Source organism: Colletes gigas, unplaced genomic scaffold (genome assembly GCF_013123115.1).
Source record: "Colletes gigas isolate AHSC1104 unplaced genomic scaffold, ASM1312311v1 Colletes_gigas_Sc00006, whole genome shotgun sequence".
NCBI lineage: Eukaryota > Metazoa > Arthropoda > Insecta > Hymenoptera > Colletidae > Colletes > Colletes gigas.
In genome coordinates, this window is record NW_025106635.1 from 7520705 (window position 1) to 7541981 (window position 21277).

Below are 21277 nucleotides of genomic sequence, written 5' to 3' on the forward strand. Positions count from 1 at the left end.
AAATACTGTTCCAAAGTTTGGATTGCCACAATTAATATTATAAGTTGTTTTTCGTAATAATGTTTGAAGAACAGAATACGAATTAAGACATTTCCGAGGCATCCCGTGATATAAAAATTAGTCCTCATGACAATTCTTATCATTCAGTTATCGTAGGAAAATACATATACATTGAGTTCATACATACCCTCGATCGTATTTTATGGAATTGCTACGGTTTTACTATCCGTAACATTTGGCAATTGTGCGTTTTCTTTATGCTTCGTTTGTTTGAAAGTGAGGTTAAACTCCGTCTTGAACATCTCTCTGTAATAACTCTCCTTAACTATATCACTTTCTGGAACACCTTCTTCCTTACATTTCGTTACATAAAGTTTGTGCATCGCAACAATACTTAATGTAGAGTCCAAATATCTTTTTTCCGAATGATCCTTTGAATTCGTTGATTTCTCGGTGGGAAACGAATTAATATGTTCGCGCACTCTATCCCTGACACTCTCACTTTTTTTCGTTTTAGGCGTATGTCTTCCTCTTTGGTCTGGCCCTATAATTCCACCAGGCGACATTCTTTTTTTGTCCATTACATGACGCACAAATTTCTCAGACACTGCAAAAGTGCTGAGGAACATGCACTTGCACACTGTAATAAATTCCCCTTTCAGCAAAAGCGAATAGGTGAACGTAATCTGTCGACGATGCTTCGATTTAACGTTTCCGCGACACCGTGTACGTTGTTTCGGTGATTCCTTAACAGATAGTGCAACATACTGTTTCCTTTGTTCCCAACCACACGTTTTCCAAAAAATATTATGCAACTCTTCCCGTGCAGATTCGTCTATTTTCTCCGTGCAACGCATACGACATTTACAAGGAGGTCCCATGGCTTTAGCTGGCACAAGTTTCCCTATGAGTAATACATTTTTTATATTAATTTGTTCCCTTCAAATTTTCTTTCTGGTAAAAGGAAAAATTTTCGAAATATGTTAAAATTACCTCCAACTCCAACATATTCTTCACCTCTTAGTCTGGCATTTTTTTTTACGTTTACTTTCCATAACTCTGGATGTTTTGTACGTTTTAAAGGTTCCTTTATAGTTTTTAGCTTCTTTCCTTGCTTAAGTTTCATAGACTTCTTTGCATTTGATTCTTCTTCTTCTTCTTCTAATCTATCTGGTAAAGTATTTAGAGAATGATCTATGAGAAAAATAAGTATTTATAATTTATATTATTAATCAATACAGTTTTTTATATTATTAGTTTTTACTTGTTAATAGATGATTTGACGAGGGAACTGCTTCTTGTTGATATTCAGGCTGTGCATTTATACTTGTTACAGACATATCTTTCCACCATTGAACATTTGTTGACGATGCATCGATAAAGCTACCTATTGAAATCAGAATAAAAGTTAATCAAGCAATTGAATAAGAACAGTAATATGCTTGCACAAACTTTGTGCATCGGTTATTCTTGTTTTACTTGCCTATATTGTCCTGATACTTGTAGTAAGATGGCTCAAGTGTTAATGGTTGTCCTTGATTCCCATTTACTAGTCGCTCGTCAAACCAAGATCCTGATTCTTTTCTTATTATCTGTTTATCCAGATAGAGTAAATTTTTGACTGTTACATTTTGCTCCATTGTGTTATTCATTACTATTACATTATTCGGAGTTTACAGATTAGGATAAACAGTTAAAATATATTTGGAGTAACACATTTTAACCTCTTTCCCATTTCACTTTGTTTACAAGTGCTATTACTTTCAAAAACTACATAGGAACGTCTAAATTTTATTAATATTCAATTATTACATTTTGCCTCGAAAGTTTGTTCGTTTATTTGTTAGGTTATGTTACATTTTCTTGTTTTGGAGTCATAATTTATACATAGCAATCTTATAACGCATTGTTTAACAGTACGATGACAAAGACACGAATATCATTATAAATATAAAAAAGGAGAGTGGTAGGAATGAATGGAAGGACTTAAATTAAATTAAAGGTACGATTAGATGATATATATCAATTTATTTGATAAATACTATGCAAATTTATATACAAAAATCTAAACAATCGAAACTTAAATAGATGGTCAATCAACATTTATACAGTTTTGTTACGGTATACTACAATTGTTTGATGTTAATTATCAATGCTAGATAAAGGGTTGCGCATTAACAAAAAATTGTAAATACAATTCGTATTCTATTTTTCGAAAAAAAAAATAATTAGTCATTTTTGCATAGCCAGCAGTTCAGACTGCATTGTTCAGTTGGATATCGTTTTCACAGCCACCGAAGAGGTCGCTCTGAAGCAGTGCATACTTTATGAAGTCGGTATTTCAGTTCGTCAAAGGATATCAAACTGGTAAGACGAGACATCTGTCGTATGTTTTATCTGTCGTATAACCCCAGACGAGGTATACGAGTAGACTTTTCACCTAATGTATTTTTTCGGCCCGTTTTTCTTTTTAGTCAGTTGAGAAACGTACTGAATTAGTGTGATAGGCAAACAGACTAGCCGTGTGTAAATGCATATAAGTCGAGAAGTACGAATTATTCGTGATTCTTTGATTAGTTCAAAGTTGTAAATAATTTGCATGTGATCATCGAAGTGAATAATGTTAACAAATTCAAGAATCTTGTCATCTGCTACTATAAATCGACAAAAGTGTGAGTTATATTTAATTTGTACATTATATCATCATCGATCAATATGATTTTAAAATCAGTCTATTCGCGGTTTCTACCCGAGGCATCTCTATTCCTTTTCGAATACCAAGCTTCGTGAGACGTCGGCTCTTCCCCCACCGCGCCGCCTAGTTCGCGAGCGTTGCCGAGCACAGCGAAGACCCATCATTCGTACTTGGAAAATTAACGTAGCAAGACATGTCAACACGTATCGGCGTTTCGCGACCGGGGTGCGTAATTCTAACCTGTTGATTATTCCATTATTACTACTCGCGTTTTCATTGCGATCTCTTACAATACGGTTTCGACTTATCATTACTTAATTACAATAATCGTTTATGTTCTTTAGTGGATCCTTATTTCGTTTCTGTTACAGTCTCTTATTGGAATTCGAAATCATGAAATTCCTTTTTGAAATACAAGACGTGTCGGTGTATCGCGACTGACGAAGTACGTATTTCTAACCTTTTGATATTTCCTCATTATTATCAATTATTGTTTAATTATGATTTAATTTCTATTTTATTTCTGTTGCAGTCTCTGATTGAAATTCGACGCCATGGGAACTTCTATTGGCGCGTAAACGACACCATAACAGATGGCAGACAAGTCGACAAATTTTGGAGGGAGTATTGGTAACGTTTAAACAATTGTAACAAAAATTGAAGGGTATATTAATATTTATATATTTTTATTTCTTTATTAAATCATTCTTTGCAAGCATGATTACAATTTTCTGATCGGCCATTTTTAAGATAAAATATCGAAATCGTTAACAAACTTTTCATCCACTTCGATATAATATCGAAGTATACAAAAATGGCGTCGGTAGATATTGACGATAAATTGAAATAATTTATATTTAACTGTATTCTGATCGCGATTGAATATTTTCGAGTGTTATTTATTTAATGGATTGTTTATATTTCTTTATGAATTGTTCTAATTGCAATTTGCATATATATTTCGATTCAAGTTTAATAAAATGTAGTAACTGCGGAGTTGGAATATGCTATTTGAGCACAAATAACCAACGAACTTTAATTCTTGCAAATTTCGGAATATTTATAAAAATTACCGGATATTCTAACGTTCGATAAAGTAAACATAATCATGCTTACAACTCTAACTATGAAATTTAGTGATATAATATTTATAAATTGAATAATTACTTGTATTATATCATATCATTGATTGAGAATGAGAGTGGCAAACTATGTATGCAGTAGTACTAAGTAAAGCAGTATTTCTGTTGACGAACTCTTGTAAGAAGAAGAAAAACAAAAACCAGTAGGCAAAGCACAGGTGTGCTTGTTGTATTTCTTGTCTCCTCTCCCTTTGTTTTCAGCTCTTTTCTTTCCAGGAAATTTGTTGGCCGCGCGCAAGGCGGCCAGTAGATTCAGTGATTGTGCGTAGCAACAAGTTTGTTTCTCGGGGCAAAGTGACCCCGAGTACGTTGTCGTTTACGGTGTTAGACAAACGCGAGAATAGAAGCAGTGTTTCTTACGCAGTATTAAATTATTTCCAGAGCATCGTGGCTCTTCTTGTTTTCTGAATCGTGATAATAGAATCATTTGTTCGCCGATTTCAATCTTCGGTCGCGGTAATCTAATTTAATATCTAATCAAATTAATTATTTTTTCAATTTGAAATTTAAACTCCTCGTTACCGGAATTAGAGTCAGTGCATCACTGAAGAGGATTATTTTGGCGATGCTCCACGAGCAAACAATGTAAGTATAAATATATACTTTGCAATTTTTAATTAAAAATCTCTACAATTTTGACAATAGATTCTAATTGTTTTCTTACAGTTTTCTTACAGTTTCTGAACATGATCCTGGGAACCAGCAGCAGCACCCGGGGGGGTATCGGGCGATGGACCACGAGCGATCGACGTAAGTATAAATTTATACTTTGAAATTTTTAATTAAAAATCTCTATAATTTTAACAATCGATTCTAATTGTTTTCTTGCATTTTTGTTACAGTCTCTGGACCTGAATCTAACCAGCAGGACCATGCTGACTGATGGATGACTGATGGATGATTTCGAGGACTTCAAGTCATCACTGGTAAGTCGCATGCTATTTTGTTTCCTCTGGTCCCCAACCATGTTGTAGGATGAAAGATCCGAATCAACACGGGTGACCAGTTGTATACTTGCTATTTTTGACGAGTTAAGTGAATATTAACATCAACTGTTATATTTTTTAGAGCAGGTTTTAGGGTCTTCTTGTACTCGCGTTTCTTAATGTTACAAATGAATAGTACACATTATGATTATTATAAAATTTTTACAAATATACAATCTTTATAGAATATATGAAATATTTTTCTTAACTTTATATGAGTTGTATGATCGAATAGAAAATGAATTAATATAATGTGAAAACATTATATTTATCATGCGATTTAACGTGCAAGAAGGCATTTCGCGACAGGTCGATTTTCGAGTCAAAGTAACATGCATGTTATACTAGTTTCATTTTTTAAAAAATTTACTTTGACGACAGAATCGATCAAGGATTATTGAAAATTTTTTTAATAACAATTTAATGAATTCATTTCAATTTTTAAAGTAAATTATTTTGTCATGAAATCTAAATTAAAGTCTTTCATTTTAAATAATTAAATTTCAATTATAATAGTTTTATTGAATAATAGTATTTTTCGATATTGATGTATTTTATTATTGATATATTACATATTACAAGTCGAGTCATTTCAACTAAAAATTAAATACGAAATACCGTTTAGCTATTAACCAGTTTTTCTAGTCAGGATTTTCAGACTAATTTTTCCGTGTTCGTTGCCTAAGTTCATGCACATGCCCAGGTGCTATTTGCATGAGCGAAGGCAACGGGGCACGATGAATTTATTTATAACAATTCAACGACATATTGAGGACTGACATTGGCTAGTGAATCGTGCGCGACGTACTGTCCACATGTGTGTGTGTGTGGTTAGGTTGTGGAAGTGCGTCGTTTCAGATGTTTTCATAATTGTAATTTACATACAGAATTTTATAACATTAGATTTTTCTCAGTAATAATATCAAATTTAAATTTACCATTTATTTGAAAATTGTTGATCTTAATGGATTTCAATCTCAATATTTTTCAATCTTCTATAATGATACATACATACATTTTATTAAAGACTAGATTCCATATATTAAAACGTTCTATACAAATGTCTATGTATATAATATAAGTACGCAAAGATCACTAGCCCTTGTCAGTCTTAGAAACTAGTAAGTCCACAATTAGAGTGTGAATGAAGTGCTATGTCCGGGTGTCGGAGGAACCCCGGGGAGTCCTCTCTAGTTTAGGTCGCGCCCGGACATTCAGAATGAGAACCGTGGAGTGTTTGTTTGCTTGACTGAGTTTTGAAATTTTTTAAATATAGGGTTAGGTAGGTAGGTAACTTATTCTCTGGTGTGTGTGTTTAAATCTAAGTAGGTAGGGTCAGGGCAGGACTGTCCACATTAGTAATTCGGGTAGGCGCGTTTTCGCGTGGCAGTTCTGTTCCTGTAGTTACGATTTCGAAAGTAGAAATCTTGCTGATTCAAACGGTGCACTTGTGCTGTTTGTTTTGGCTTTATTTTCGACTCCTCGAATCGCGCGACTCTTAAAGTCGCTCTCTCGCGCTCGCGGTCGTGATCAGGTCCCTTTCGAAACGTTCGTTCCCCTCGAGATTCACCACGTATGCTCGACCAACAATTCGTATATTGTTGGAAGACTACGTATTGCACAAAATCTCGAGCCCGGTCTTAAGTAAGTTTCAGGCATCGGCAGGACCGCCGAAGAAAGAAAAGGCTCTCAATGAGCTGAAGAGGCCCTGACAAACTGTCTCAAGAGTGGGCTACAACAAATGGCTTTCCATTTCTTCATCTTCTGATGAGAATGGAAAGTCATTCCTGTTACTACTTTCTCACTTAACTCGTCTGTAGTTGTAGTTAGTTTATTTTTCTGACTGGCTCACGTATGCATGTACCTGATGGTACATGATTGCACCATACATGCCAACCATCCCTCCCCATAACTCGCGGTTATGATATACATAGAGTAGCGAATATGCAATAATCGCGTTTGCTTGTAGAGTTGCGAATCACTGTTTTTCGCGTTTCCTTTTCAGAGTAGTGTTGCGCCTTGACACGATATGCGATTGGTTTTTTGCAAACTTAGGTACCGAATGTTTGCTTAAAAATAGCGTTGCGAATAATTGATAAACGCGATTGCTCGTAGAGTTGCGAATCACTATTTTTCGCGTTTGCTTTTCAGGGTAGTGTTGCGTATAATCACGATTCGCGTTGCTTTTTTACTCTTTTATACATATATGTATACAATGGACATCAACCGCGTTTGCAATTTTCATGTTATAAATTAGCGTCGCGATCTTGATCAATCGTGCGATTTTTTATTTAGCGTTGCGATATTTTCAATGCCCAAATTCTACCCCAATCGTAGTACTAGTAGTAGTTAGTTTATTTTGTGGCCAGCACATGTGTATGCACATGTACCAATAGCCCCTGATTAAAGTTAGAGTTGCGAATAATATACAATGTTCGCGTTTGCTCGTAGAGTTGCGAACAAATATTTATCGCGTTGATATATTAGTGCTGCGAATAAATACGATTCGTGATTGTCTTTATGCAAACCTAGGAACCGGGCGTTTGCTTTAAAAATAGCGTTGCGAATTATTAGTAAACGCGATTGCTGTTAGAGTAGCGAATTACTATTTTTCGCGTTTGCTTTTCAGGGTAGTGTTGCGAATAATTACCATTCGCGGTTGCTTTTATTGTTACAAGTCGCGTTTGGAATTTTTTTATTATAAATTAGCGTTGCGATTGTTGATTTATCGCGTTGTTATCCCGTAGTGTTGCGATATTTAAAACGTCTAACTTCATCCCCATATGTGCCACTCTATTGTAGTTTGAAGTAGCTTGATGTAGTTAGTTTATTTCGTGCATGTATGTTTATAGCTACAACTGAAGACGCCAGCACCTGATCCAGCGTTTTTGGGCAACGCGATTTGCATTAGCGTTGCGAAACACAGATATATTTCCATTAAAGATAGAGTGGCGAATATACAATAATCGCGTTTGCTTGTAGAGTTGCGAATTCCTATTTTTCGCGTTTCCTTTTCAGGGTAGCGTTGCGAATTCCATACGCGATTGCTTTTATCGTTATTTAAGAATAGCATTGCGAATTGACTGATCGGTTTGCTCTTAGCGTTGCGAATCACTATTTTTCGCGTTTACTTTTCAGGGTAGTGTTGCGAATAATCACCATTCGCGGTTGCTTTTATTGTTAGAAATCGCGTTTGGAATTTTTATATTATAAATTAGCGTTGCGATCTTGACTTGTCGCGTTTTTTATTAATTAGAGTTGCGATTCAATGCCCAAAAGCTGGCCAAAACGTTGGCCACTGCACCAGGATCAGCGAGTAGCAAGATAGGATTCTACAAAGCCTCGAATGGTTCAACGTTATTATTAAAATTAGTGTTGCGCATGATTGAATATGGGTGCACGCGATTTAATTAATAAAGGAACCCTGTGCGGTTCATTTTACGAATAACAAGCACCATTCGCGTATACTTTTTTATATTATAAATTAGCGTTGCGAAAGAAAGAATGGTCCACTCACGGGTTGTTTGAATTTAAGACGAGTGGACGTTTATTTCTCAAAAGAAATACTGCTTTAAAGAACTGTTGTACATAGATCAATTGTTTTATTTTTTATAACGAGGTAAAATCTGTAATTTATGTCAATGTATTTTTATCACAGATTTGTGATGCATTTCAAAATGCTATATTATGATTAATTATATCGTAGATTGATTTCATGGTTCCAAAATATATATCTATATCACTAATTATTCATTATTAGAGTTGGTAATTTTATACGGGATATAATAACCTTTGCAACCAAATTGTTATTTATAAGTAGTGAATTTTTTATAAATATTCTGTATTCTTTGCATAAATCAAAGTTTGTTCGCGATCATTGTTTTAATTGATGGAAAATAGAATGCTTGCATGAAAAGGGTATGCAAATTTGCAATTCGATATTTCATATTGAGAGTTAATTTCCGCGTAGAATCGATATTTTCATTCGTTATTGCTTTTTCTGTACAAACCTAATTTCGTTTTGAATACAGTAAAATATAATTATTGCAATATATACGTTTCGAAAAATTTTCTATTTGATAAAGGAAAATAAAAATAAAATCTACGGTAAAAAATGAATCAAATTTTCAATCGATTTCGTATTTATCTTAACAGTGAGGCGAATTTAACTTTTCATTCAATTTCACGTATTATTTATGTTTTTAAACTTTTTAATATAAATTTTTACTCGCGGAAACTTTAGTTCAAATATTAATTTTATAATATCACTTTTACTATGATTGATTAGTCTATCTTGACGGTATATAATTATTTTTTTCTGTGTTCATTAATACACTTTCATTTCAGCTATTAATCCTTCGAACAAGTTCTTGTTACAGAATGTATAATCATTGAAGAATGAAATTGGAAATGGTACACATCTTGATCGTTCTTGGAAAAATATTTCATACAATTCTATTTATTGTCTGAGTTTATGTTTCAGGGAAACATCGTGGGATTAACAAAGACACCAAGAAGAAAATATTCCCTCATATTTCTTTGTTTTATATTAGTTATATTTATTGTATATGAGTGTATGTTTTAGAAAAACATCGTGGGATTGATGAAGGCACCAAGAAGAAAATATTTCCTCGTGTTTCTTCGTTTCCACAGAGTGCGTTAGAATATAAGTACAAATGTATATAGATATAAGCGTTCTCCAGCGTTTTATTAATTACTACCAAAGCGTGTGCGTAAATTTAAGTGGGAATGATTAAAATTAAGGTACATATTAGTATTCTAATATGCAAGGTCCATACGTGCAGTTGCACATTTCTGGTTGGATCTTCAGTGTCTTATTAGACACAATCATAATAAAAGCATCAATTTAAGAAGAAACAATTAATAATAGAGTACATATTGGTACTTTAATAATCAGGATGCGTACGTGCAGTTGCACATTCCAATTTTGTTTGTAAAAAACATGTGATGGGTTATTTCACATGTATCAACATTTTGTTAGGTTTCTGATCTCTTCGTCAGAGTTCGTACGTGCAGTTGCACATTTCAATTTCGTTTCTAGAAAACATGTGTATCATCTCACATGTATTGCCATTTTGTTAGGTTCTTCATCTCTTGATTGGGCAGTTCTTTTAAGAACTCTCCTTTTGTAGCTGATTTCTAACTTTTCGATAGCTTCTCTCTTAAATAGATATTCGAATTCCTCGCCAAAGGAAGGGTGGTTGGGGCGAGGCTAGGGTGGGTCTCCAGTCGCAGCAACCTCCTCGTGGTGAGACCTGGAGATTATTATTTACTATGTAATTAATAATTATATTAATATAATTATTAATTACATAGCAAATAATATGAGCTAATGGCTGCGTTCTTCTTATTTCGAGTCGCAAATACGTTTTTGTCGAGTTATTTTCTAAACAAATAATATATTACAATTTAAAATAGAAAATAGAGGATTTTCGGTGTACTTATCAATAAGGCACGTCCTTACGTATTTTAATAATCTTGATATTTTTAAACAATCTTAATCGATTGGTTACTCCAATGAAATTAATCGATTAATGCTCAATTCTGGGCTGTACAGCTTTCATTCCGTTAAAAAATACTAAAATTTCTATTATTTCATTTTCTGTCTCACTTCCACTTGTGTTTATTTCTAAATCTGTTGGTAACGTTGCGAGTGACATGAAAATGGTAATGGGGCTCTAGAGTAAAATAAAGAATACATTGGGCGAAAAGTCTTCTCGTATACCTCGTCCGTGATATAACGTAATTGAAAAACCGGTTTTGAAGTTCAATAATCAATTCGATTCGAACGTACAATTCGAACAGTAAATGTTTAGTTTGTCGCGAGATGGCAGCACGTAACACAATTACGATCGATTTGTTCGTGCGTCTGACGTTCTACGAAAATTCATTCAGAAACGTTTGAGAAGTAGCGGCTTAGTGTTTAGAGTACGATGCATAGCGTGTGGAAACAAATGTGTGTCAAGTTTGTGCGAGATGTTCAACAACGGTGACGCATGATTGTGATAAATGATAACTTAGTTAAACGATCCTGTGGACGTTGGCGCCAAGAAGCGTTCCAGTTACCGTCCGGACGGCCATACATTGTAACGTACATCTTCGGTGAGTGATTTTTAGGTTATACACCGATCAAACAACATTTCACTCATTTGTCTCGTTGATCCATCTTATTGACATTGTTCTGCATCGTTGCGATACGTATTGTTCGCACAATTGCATCGGAAATTGTTTCATGATCTGAGCTTCGCGAATATTCCTATTTCTCAAATGTTATTAAATTTGCTTTCAATCAGCATTCAATTTCACTGTCATATTATAAAAATACTTGCTTTAACATAAAGAATGACAATCGTATCAAGCTTATAAATACACAGTTTACGCATAATTATGGCAACTCCGTCGCAATTAATGTCGTTTGCGTCGTTCTTAAATATTTTCAAGGTCGAGCATGGTGGCACTGTATTTTTTTTTTATTATTTCTAATTTCTAGCCTTTTTAATAACTGTAGTCTTTTTATTATCTGTCACTTGGCGCTTTTCATTTATTTTAAGGCTTTTTTCATTTATTTGTCGTTTTTTCGCGTACATCGAATTAATTGCGTGTCTGTTGGAAATAATTATTGTTACACGCATACGCATATACGCGTTGTTATTAACAAATCATTTTGTTGTGTAAATTATCTTACGTATTGTAGGATGTTTACATTAAAACAGTTAATTTTTCCAATACCTTCGATAGCTCAGTTGGTAGAGCGGTGGACTGTAGTTGGTTCGTTCTTGGAAGACATCCATAGGTCGCTGGTTCAAATCCGGCTCGAAGGAATTTTTTTTTTTTTATTTTTTTAATTGTAATCGTCACTATCGTTATCAGCCTCCAGATTATTCAATCATTATTACAATCTCAAGATCGTAATAAAATCGTGCGATAACATAACGGAATGAAATATAAAAATAACAATCAACATTGCCGCCTTACTCAAGTTTCGCCTGTTTTTTTCGAACATCTTTTTTATTTTACAAGCAATTTTCATTTAACGATTGTTGCTTTATGCATCGAGTACTTGCTGCCACCTAGAAGTGCAATTGCACATCACGGCGCAGGCTGTTGATAATACAGTACACAAAATTGAATAATTTTATGCAAGACAAATATTTCTTGAACGTGTAGCATCTCTTGCAATCGATCGATAGGATCAGGCCTTTCATAAAAATATAAAATTTACAAAATCTCTTTCAGTCTTGTTTACAACGTCGGTACGGATAATTATCGATCTCGTCAATAAAGTGCAAATTGGCCGACTGATCAAAGGACAGTTGTCACGGCGCAGGGTATACAAATCGTATCAGTACGCTTTGCTAATATAATAGAAATGTAAAAATATCGCTACGTAAAACAAATATTGAATAGTAATATAAAATATTGCTACCGCGCCATACGACCAAATATTCGTCCGCGTGTAACGAAGAGAAAACGTTTCGCGCAACAAATGTTAATACGCAACGTGTATCGTTAACAAGAAAATCAATACCGTGCTCGTCGAAGTTAAACAAGTTCGTCGGGATATTTGTTCAATGTTACGTTCGGTTTTCCAACGGTGCAGTTTTTCGCGTAAAAAAAAAAAAGGGGGGGAAAAATGGCGAAATCAGCGAACGTTTCGACATCATCGAAGCAATAGCGAACCGGGGAAGAATTAATCTCTCGTATGATCGAGCAGATCACTCACGAGACACATCGCTGATACACTGGATCGTGCGTTCACGTTAATTTATCGACGATACCCCCCCCTCCCTAATCGTCCTTCGTAATTTATTACTAGTCCGTTCATATTTATTGGTGGCCCCGGTGGGTGCATTGTACACACGAAATTGCTTATATTGTCTGGTGGGGCTCGAGTGTGTTGCCTATAAATTATTCGCACGCGAAGGTGTGATACCTGACGCGCACCGGATAGATTGCAATTGCGTACGAAGATGATTTGATGGCAGTTTATATTGCGCTTTGTACATCCCGTATATCTCCGCGTTCGGCGACTGTGCTGTGCGCGTTTTATCTGGTCACATTAACCCAGAAACCCGTCGAGTTTCGACCGATTCGAGGGATACTTAAACGGGGAAACGCGAACGACGCTTACGATTCGGATTTGCTTTCCTAAAACTTACATTCGGATATCTTTTAAATTGCGTTTCCTTCATCGGGTGATTCTCCAGCCATTCTTCCACCGTAAGTTCCCCGTTGACTGTCGTATTGTCATAGAGACGGGGATAGTCGAGGATCGTTTCCCTTATCTCATGGTATTCCTCAGGACCATTCTTGTCAGATCCGAACAATAGTATTGCCATGGCCATAGAAACTCTTGTCAGGCTTGTTGGTCATACCCGTTATAATAGCAGCATAGTATCCGCTGCCTATTGTCCATACGTCTCAATCATTGGGATCAAACACGAATTCTGGATACACCGGGTCAAGCAGGGTCACCAGGGTCAATTATAGGGGAATTAGGATCGTGCTTTTATGCAAAGGAAGGAAAGGGAATAGTCAGATTAATGGTTTAAAGCAGCAAGAGCATTTTCACGCAGCTGTGATAGACCAGGCGTGATTCGAGCGTGATCTATCGTACCAGGTCTGTTAAAAAAATAATCGAATTTAAGGAGTTCCTGGCAAACGTTCACTCGATGTTCCTTCTGCACTTCGGGTCATCAAACGAGGAACAAACTTTGCTGCAACTCGATGCATGTTTAATTTTTCGGTCAAAACCTCATGACATGACTCGATTGATACTCCAACCTCTTCTGCAAGTTCTCTGGTAGTCAGACGACGGTTAATACACACCAGATCTTTGATTTTCTGAATGCGAGTGTCATCAGTTGACGTCGAAGGCCTTCCTGATCGAGGATCATTTTTAAATCTGGTGAACCATTCGTAACACTGCGTACGAGAGAAAGCATCGCTTCCGCTTTTGCTTCAAAAGTTCAAACGATTCCGTGAATGTTTTCCCCAGTTTTACACGAAATTTCACGTTGCATCGTTGCTCTCGGACATTGCGAAAACCGCCACGAACAGTGAAGCACGTTGCACTCAAATAGCAATAACTCGTAAACAATTTGTAAAAAAGTCAGCTACGCGGAAGATTATGGCAATTGCAGTGCAGTCAACTGTTCGTAGCTATGACGATATACAAACACACAACTAAAAAAGTTCGGTTATTTTTTCAACAGACCTCATATATTTTAAGGAATCTTTCGTAGAAATCGAAGGCTAAGCAAGAAGTTGCATTTTCCTGGATCAGTAGGGTCAATTATCATGCTTTTATGATAAGGAAGGAAAGGGAATAGTCAGATTAAAATTTTAAAGCAGTAAGAGCATCTTTACTCATCTTTGATAGATTATTCGTGATTCGAACGTGATCTATCGTATATTTTAAGGATTATTTCGTAGAAATCGAAGTCTAAGCAAGAGGTGGCGTTTGCCAGGATCACTAAGGTCACACTTTTATGAAAAGGAAGGAAAGGGAATAGTTCGATTAAAATTTTAAAGCAGTAAGAGCATCTTTACGCAGCTTTGATAAAGTAGGCGTGATTCGAACGTGATCTATTGTATATTTGAAGGATTATTTCGTAGAAATCGAAGACTAAGCAAGAAGTTGCACTTGTCAGGATCACTAAGGTCATACTTTTATGAAAAGGAAGTACAGGGAATAGTTAGATTAAAATTTTAAAGCAGTAAGAGTATCTTTACTCATCTTTGATAGATTATTCGTGATTCGAACGTGATCTGTCGTATATTTTAAGGAATCTTTCGTAAAAATCGAAGGCTAAGCAAGAAGTTGCACTTGCCAGGATCACCAAGGTCATACTTTTATGAAAAGGAAGGAAAGGGAATAGTCAGATTAAAATTTTAAAGCAGTAAGAGCATCTTTACTTAGCTTTGATAGATTATTCGTAATTCGAACGTGATCTATCGTATATTTTAAGGAATCTTTCGTAGAAATCGAAGTCTAAGCAAGAGGTGGCGTTTGCCAGGAATCGTAACGAAGTAATTTGTCGTCGCGAGGATGCAAATTAGCGTGTATAATCGTTGGGATTCCCGACGCGTAAATCCCCAGACGTCATCGAGATCCATTATCAGTAAACCGTTCGATTTACAAATGATTTGCCTCGTCAAACGTTTGCCTCCGGAATTTCGATGCCCGCCAATCGATCGGCCATTGTTGCCCGTAGCTTTTCGTCATTTGAATAACAATAATCGCGTTCACGTGGCCGCGGTTGCTTTGTCGACGGGGATTTCGCGGCGAGGGAACGGGTCGTTGATCGTTACACCGCACGCGGTGCCCGTTGGAAACCGAACGGACAAATTGCAGCGTTTTCCGTGTCGTTCCGCCTAGGTCTCCCGTAAGTTTAACGCCCGATTAGGTTTCCGGTGTCTACATCGACCACCCCAAACTCACTCCCCCCGGTGTTTTCGAAATCGCGTTGCCTTTTGTTCCCGTTAACGTCGGCGAATTAATTCTAGCCAACCGGCCAACGGGGGCGACGTTTATTGAAATTAAAACGGCGTCCGTTTTCCTATGCATTATTAATTGTTCACGGGCGATAGAGTCGAGCAACTCATTTGCGGAACGTTCCCGTCCAACGACGAAAGGATTTCGATGAATAGCTTCCCCTGATTCGACAAGATGAAACCTTGTCGTCCGTAATCGCGTTTCCAAAACTTGATGCTCGTTTGTCTTTCCGACGAGTCTCTTGGAAATTTCGTGCACAATCTTTCTTGCAATATTATTTTAAACGACTGGACCAAACGACGATGTAAAAAAAAGAAAGTTGCGCCAGAGTAACTCTTTTGAAATTGTTAGCCCCTGATACTGGTCGATTGATTGTTCGTTTGTCCTTAAAACTAGGTTCAAATTTAGGTTGCGACGAATCTTTTGGAAATTTCGTGCAGAGAAAATCACAATCTTTGCTAGAAAAGGAAAGTTGCGCCGGAGTAACTCTTTTAAAGTTGCTAGTTTGGTGCAACTTTCCTCTTCTTGCATGGTCGTTTGGTCCAGTTGTCGGGTAAATACAGTATTTGCACGAGGCGTGGGCCCGATTTCTGGCCAGGATGAATTATAGGGGTTCCGACAAGGAAATTCCCTGAAGGGAGGGCCGAACTCGCCGAGTTGTGTTATTAGTTCTCCGGCGTTGAACGGGCTTGCATGCCTTAGTTGCCCGATTAGCACGCGCCCCGCACCGTTTCTGTTCGTATTTCAAAGTCCACGCTCGGGCTGATCACCTTTTGCACACTCGGCTGCGCAATCGTCCAAGGAATTAACGTCTTGACCGGTGTGCCGGGTCCCAACGGAGCCAGAAACACTTTCCGGAGCTAATTAAACCGCTTTCCATTCTCTTTAACCGCAACTTTGATAAAGACGCCGTCGTTCACCTCCGATGGTAAGAGTTTTCGAAGACTCTATTAAATTGGCCGCGTTTCCCGTTGTTCTTTGAAAGATTTCCTCACGGCGATTGCATCGACGCGATATACATTAACGTACATTGCAAACACGTCCCAAGACGCGTATGAAACACGAAACAAGGACGCACCTGTAGATACGGCGAACTACGATCTACCTGGGAATTAGTACATTTGTGCCTGGAGTCTCCACGTATTTGATGCAGACCGTGCACGCCGCTATCTTGGTCTAATTATCAAAGGAACGTGTTAATTCGAACGAAAGCATAAACATGGAAATTTTAGTTACGTTAAGGGGCCTTTCTACTTTGTGGGATTTTAAAAATCGAATTTTTTCTTGCAATTTCTTTTAGTATGTAGTCTCGAAAATATATGTACCAAATATTAAATTGAAATTCGAAAAACTAACGAAGCTATAGCCTGCTGAAATGTAGTGATTAAAGTTAAAAGTTAAATGTAATGCTTAAAGCTGCTTTTCAATAGAATCTGTTTTCAAGATATCAATATTATACAGTATCTTTAGAACTGGTCTCTCTATGGCATGAACTAGGATAATTGCGATATATGCAATACTTTTTCTTCTATTAACAAAAAAGCAACCGAATAGATGAAAATATTCAGTATTTTTTTTTGAAATAGCTACCATTTTGCCATGTTTCGTTTTTTTGAAAAGATTCTAGTTCATGCTGTAATCAAACTTATCTATATTAAGAATATCTTTATCAAAATATCACCTACGCAGTTCGTAAAAATTGTTGTTCGTTGATCAACAAAAACAGCGTAATCAATAGGTATTATGCGTTGCAAAAATTCGTAAATACAGTTAAATATATAGTAAACATATCCACGAAACCCGGAATCAATCGCTCTTTAATGTCCCGCAAAAAAAATTCATAAAGAATGGCCCCTTAAATCTTCGGTGAGAAACTAGCGACGCGTCAATCAACGCGTTATATTGTTATCGTATTTATTATTTCCATAATTACCATCACGCTCTGACAGAAGTACGTGCGTATTAATATCGTTGGTAGCCCAGTAAATACGAGAGTCGTTCGAATACGAGTGTCGCGGCCACCTGTAGACTCTACGTATCACTCGAATTCGAACTACGCGGCAATGAACGCGTTAAGGTGGTTTTTCCCGCACCATATTTTCACCGCAAACTGACCTCGCGATACGTTGGTCGGGTCAGAAATATCCGTGACGCTTGGAATTAATTAGAACACCCTCTCGAGTAGGCTACGATACGTTCCATTAATTAAAATTAACTCTTCAGCTATTTCGACCAATTTATGGACTTTCGTGGCCCAATCTGTTTGACACAGTGACCTAAAAATTCCAAGGTGATTTTAGCGACCCCGGAAAAATGAGTCGAAAAAATACATTGGATGTAAGGTCTGCTCGTGTACCTCGTCTGTGGTAAAACTACCATTACTTTTTACCGATTCGTTGGAAGCAAGTATACCGATCACGTACACAGAAACAGAGAGGAATTTTTATGTCCAACGGTTCGTTTTGAATATCTGCATCGAAATACGTTTTCCCTCGAATTCTAAAATTCGAAATGCTGGCTGGTCGTTACGTATTTCCAATTATCCACGGTTTTATTAACCTTTTCGTCGTTGAAACGACCAGTGCCAATGGGCGTTCGTGGACTGTTTTGAATAGAGACACCGTGGCTGGCGCAGCAAAATAAACTTCCTAATCGGGGCGCTTCCGGGCGGAAGAATTTAATCTTTCGCTCGGGTGGAACGCGTCCAATTCGCGCTGTGGCGAATCCGAGGAAATTTTGGATGCATTGTCATCTTTATTGCTCAACGAGATGGCGATCATCAGGCTCTTTGGCAAACGCGCGGCCTCGCTTCCATCACGCTTCGTTTCAGTCCCGATCTCGCGTGCCAAGAATAGTTGCACGACCTCCTCGGGTTTATCGGTATTCCACGGTTTGCTTCCTCATTGAATCTCGAAGAAGTTGTACTTTACATTCCGTCAGAAGCGCCCGGAGGAGCGATACAGGTGCATGCTTTACATTTTTCTATGAACGATCGCGCGCTGTACTGATTTCGACGAACCTTCCTTCCAACAATTACTTTAAACTACAATAGATCGATAAAAACAGAATAGTTGCTATGTCTGATCGCGCGGTGGTCGACATTCAAGACACTCGGATCGGTGAAAATAGATGAGAAAAATAGGAAGATGATATTGACGACTCCCAAGGCGGAACGTGCGAGTTTAGGACCCCAATATCAGACTGGGAGACTCGGAGATCGATATTGTCGATTATTGGTGCTCCGGAGAGAATCTTAGAACGCAGTCTGGTCATAAATTCCCCGGTCGAGAATTTCGTAATTTGGAGATTCGTCGTCGTTGGAGTCTCTTAAATCGGGGGTTAGCAGTTTTATCGCGTCGAAGGTCATCAGAGTCGGGACCGTCTTATCAGTTTTGGATTTCTAGCGGGTCCGAACGTTGAACAATCTTTCTATTTATGGATCTGATCGGCCAACTGGGTCAACCACCTTGACCAGGGACGACAACGTCTGCGATCGTCGGGTATCACGGGTGGTTATTGTTCCGTCGAGTTGAAAATTATCAGTATCGGGTCTCGGAAGTCTAGGTACGAACGTTCGCGTGTCATAAGTCGGAGGACGTTGATATCGAGTCTCTCGAGTCTAGAATAATTGGAATACGGTCCTGCGAGACCAGGGTTGTCAGTGTCGGTTCTCCAAGTTTCGAATCGTCAATGTAGGTGCTTCACGAGTACGGAATGCTCGCGTATCTGCAGTCTGAAGCGTTTAAGATCCTCGATTTCTAGCCCGACGAATCGCGAATGGATCGATGTTTTATTAACATTCTCAAAACAACGTCACGAGTATCGTGCATACGTTATTCCCTGGCTCGAACGTCGACTTTACGGTTGCTTTCTGGACGTTAATGCTTGTCCCGGCGAAGTCGAGGCTCGGTTGAAGTGATTTTGTATTCCCGCCGGGATCGTAATAATGCCCGATGTCACCGTTACAGACAGTCTGGCGGAAATAGACTGTCTAACGGGCTGCCTCGGATCGAAATCCACGATAGCGCGTCAAGATTCTTTCTTCTGTCTTCGCTAGTCACGATGAATCAAAAACAGTCGGAGGTCTTCCGGATGCACGGTTACGTACGTTTAAAATGTTTGCGCAACCGCCGACCTCCTCGTGAATCCGATCCTTCTCTCCGATAGCTGGAAGCGAATACGTTTCAAACATATTTCGCAACATCGAATGCATCGCATCGAAATCTCCATTACCCCATTTAACATCGCGGGACTCGGATTTATCTGCTCCAGAATCGATAACTGTGTTTCGTACGTTTTTTTTAGCATCGAGCAATAAATAATTTAAAAGCATCGAGCTCTTCCTCGAAGCTGGTTACGTCAGGATCGCGGAATAATTGCGACAGGTCTGCGGTCGCTAACGTCGATTTAAATAAATTATCGTCGGACGAAACGCGATACCCAGCCATTACGATAAATTGGAATCGAGACTTAAATCAGCCTCGAGAAAAACTGTGGATCCACGATTATTACAGTTTCGGTTTCTTCCTGGTCCCGATTCTCAGGAAATTAAAATAGACGATTAGTTAAGATGGGGCAGAGACACTTTGGGGGAATTCGCGAAAAATGTCGCGCAGTTCGGGAAGAAGAACTGTTACACGATGGCGACGCAATTCCCAGGTCGGATCGTGAGTCGGGAGACGAGCACACCAGAAGTAGGTCCGTGGTTAATGAAATTGCCTAAGCAACGACCGCCTGGTACAGTATTCCTGTGTATAAAGGGGAATCCTGGGATCTTTACTGTTATGCAAATCGAGAACGACGAAGCGAAACGATTGTCGAAAGCGTTACACGTTGCCTCCGGCGATCTCCTAATTTTAATTAGGATCGTTATCAGTTTCTCCCACTTTATTTTTACCCCTCGAATATTCGACAATTTGGCCAAAACTTTATCGTCGAAAGTATTGAAAACATTAAAGAGAACGAATCCATTAAACACGACAAATTTTTGAACAGGTAGTTTGCAATTATCTGGAAAGAAAGTATCGGGGGAACGCGTTAAATTGTTGGGTAATTCTCGAGAATTTGATAGCGTAATTTTTGTCGGGAACTATTTCGAAAAGATTTCGTACTGGGAAGGTGTTTGCCAAGTAACGCCGGGATATTAAAGGAACGTTAATTAAATTTTAACGGAGATTCCTATCGGTTCATTACATTCTCATGGCTGTGTTTCCCTTTTTCCATCGATTCCGCTTGTTCCCGGGGGAATTTTCCTCCTTCGCAACGCGCAAGGTCGCGTTTCTGAAAAGCTTTTTCACGATGCTCCCGGCGGGAGTTACCTAGTTCACCGGTGTCATTAATTTTGATTATTCATCGGCATTTTTGTCCCGTAGTCGCGTCGACGCTATAAATTCTCATGAATATTTCGAAATTCGTTGACACGACGGCGGTTCGAATTAATAACAGGGAAAATCGCGACCGTTACATATTTATTACCGTATTTTCCCGTACGAATTTCTCGGCTACGGTCAGCCGGATTACAACGAAACGAGTTAGGTCGGATCGATCCTTTAATTCCACCGGAAACAAATACCGGTATCGCGAGGCTTTTTAATTACACGTAGCTTTCCGCGGAATAAGAGTGTGGTTACTTTTGCCGCGTGTAAAAAGAGAAAATCCAACGATCGTTCTAAAAAAAAAGTTTCAACGTAGAATTTATTTTCTTTTCGTTCTGTGGTTACAATGGATAGCTAATAAAATTCTAGAAGGGAACGCGAGGCGATCGAACGACACGGTCGACTTTGTATCGCGTATAGAGTCAATAACGAGAGAACTTCTATTCCAACCTGTTAAATCCGTTGGGATTCCATCGATGATGGTTTCACCAAGGGGTCCTCTCGTTATCCCATTGTTTGGAGGAAAAAATCGACTGGTTTGGAATATCCGTTCTCCCTCG

General features: G+C 38.0%; 2 protein-coding genes and 1 non-coding gene across 5 annotated transcripts in view; 2 read left to right on the forward strand and 1 right to left on the reverse strand.

The window, feature by feature from the left end:
* Nucleotides 1-29: 29 nt before the first annotated feature.
* On the reverse strand, nucleotides 30-1858 carry LOC122396016. Of its 2 annotated transcripts, none has more exons than XM_043394089.1 (4): nucleotides 1484-1858; nucleotides 1265-1387; nucleotides 994-1170; nucleotides 30-904 (listed from the first exon to the last, which is right to left on the reverse strand). In XM_043394089.1, the coding sequence occupies exons 1-4, from the start codon at nucleotides 1650-1652 to the stop codon at nucleotides 201-203; spliced, it is 1173 nt and encodes a 390-aa protein (XP_043250024.1). In that variant the 5' UTR covers nucleotides 1653-1858; the 3' UTR covers nucleotides 30-200. The 2 variants fall into 2 exon arrangements, with proteins under 2 accessions (XP_043250024.1, XP_043250022.1); XM_043394087.1 differs by having other exon boundaries at nucleotides 994-1194.
* Nucleotides 1859-10747: 8889 nt separating this feature from the next.
* Nucleotides 10748-21277, forward strand: part of LOC122395547 (von Hippel-Lindau-like protein) — a 53318-nt gene continuing 42788 nt past the window's right edge. For both annotated transcript variants that reach the window (XM_043393203.1, XM_043393204.1), the window contains exon 1: nucleotides 10748-10946. The gene's annotated coding sequence lies outside the window, so the exon portion shown is untranslated. The remainder of the gene's footprint in view (nucleotides 10947-21277) is intronic.
* Nucleotides 11573-11665, forward strand: Trnay-gua. The gene is made up of 2 exons: nucleotides 11573-11609; nucleotides 11630-11665. It is a non-coding gene; the product is annotated as a tRNA-Tyr (tRNA).

Coding starts and splice junctions, on each gene's coding strand:
- LOC122396016 (XM_043394087.1), bottom strand. CDS start 1,652: ATGAATAACACAATGGAGCAAAATGTAACAGTCAAAAATTTACTCTAT. Junction 1,195..1,264: donor GTCAAATCATCTATTAACAA/GTAAAAACTAAT, acceptor TTTTTCTCATAG/ATCATTCTCTAAATACTTTA. Junction 905..993: donor AGAATATGTTGGAGTTGGAG/GTAATTTTAACA, acceptor TATTACTCATAG/GGAAACTTGTGCCAGCTAAA.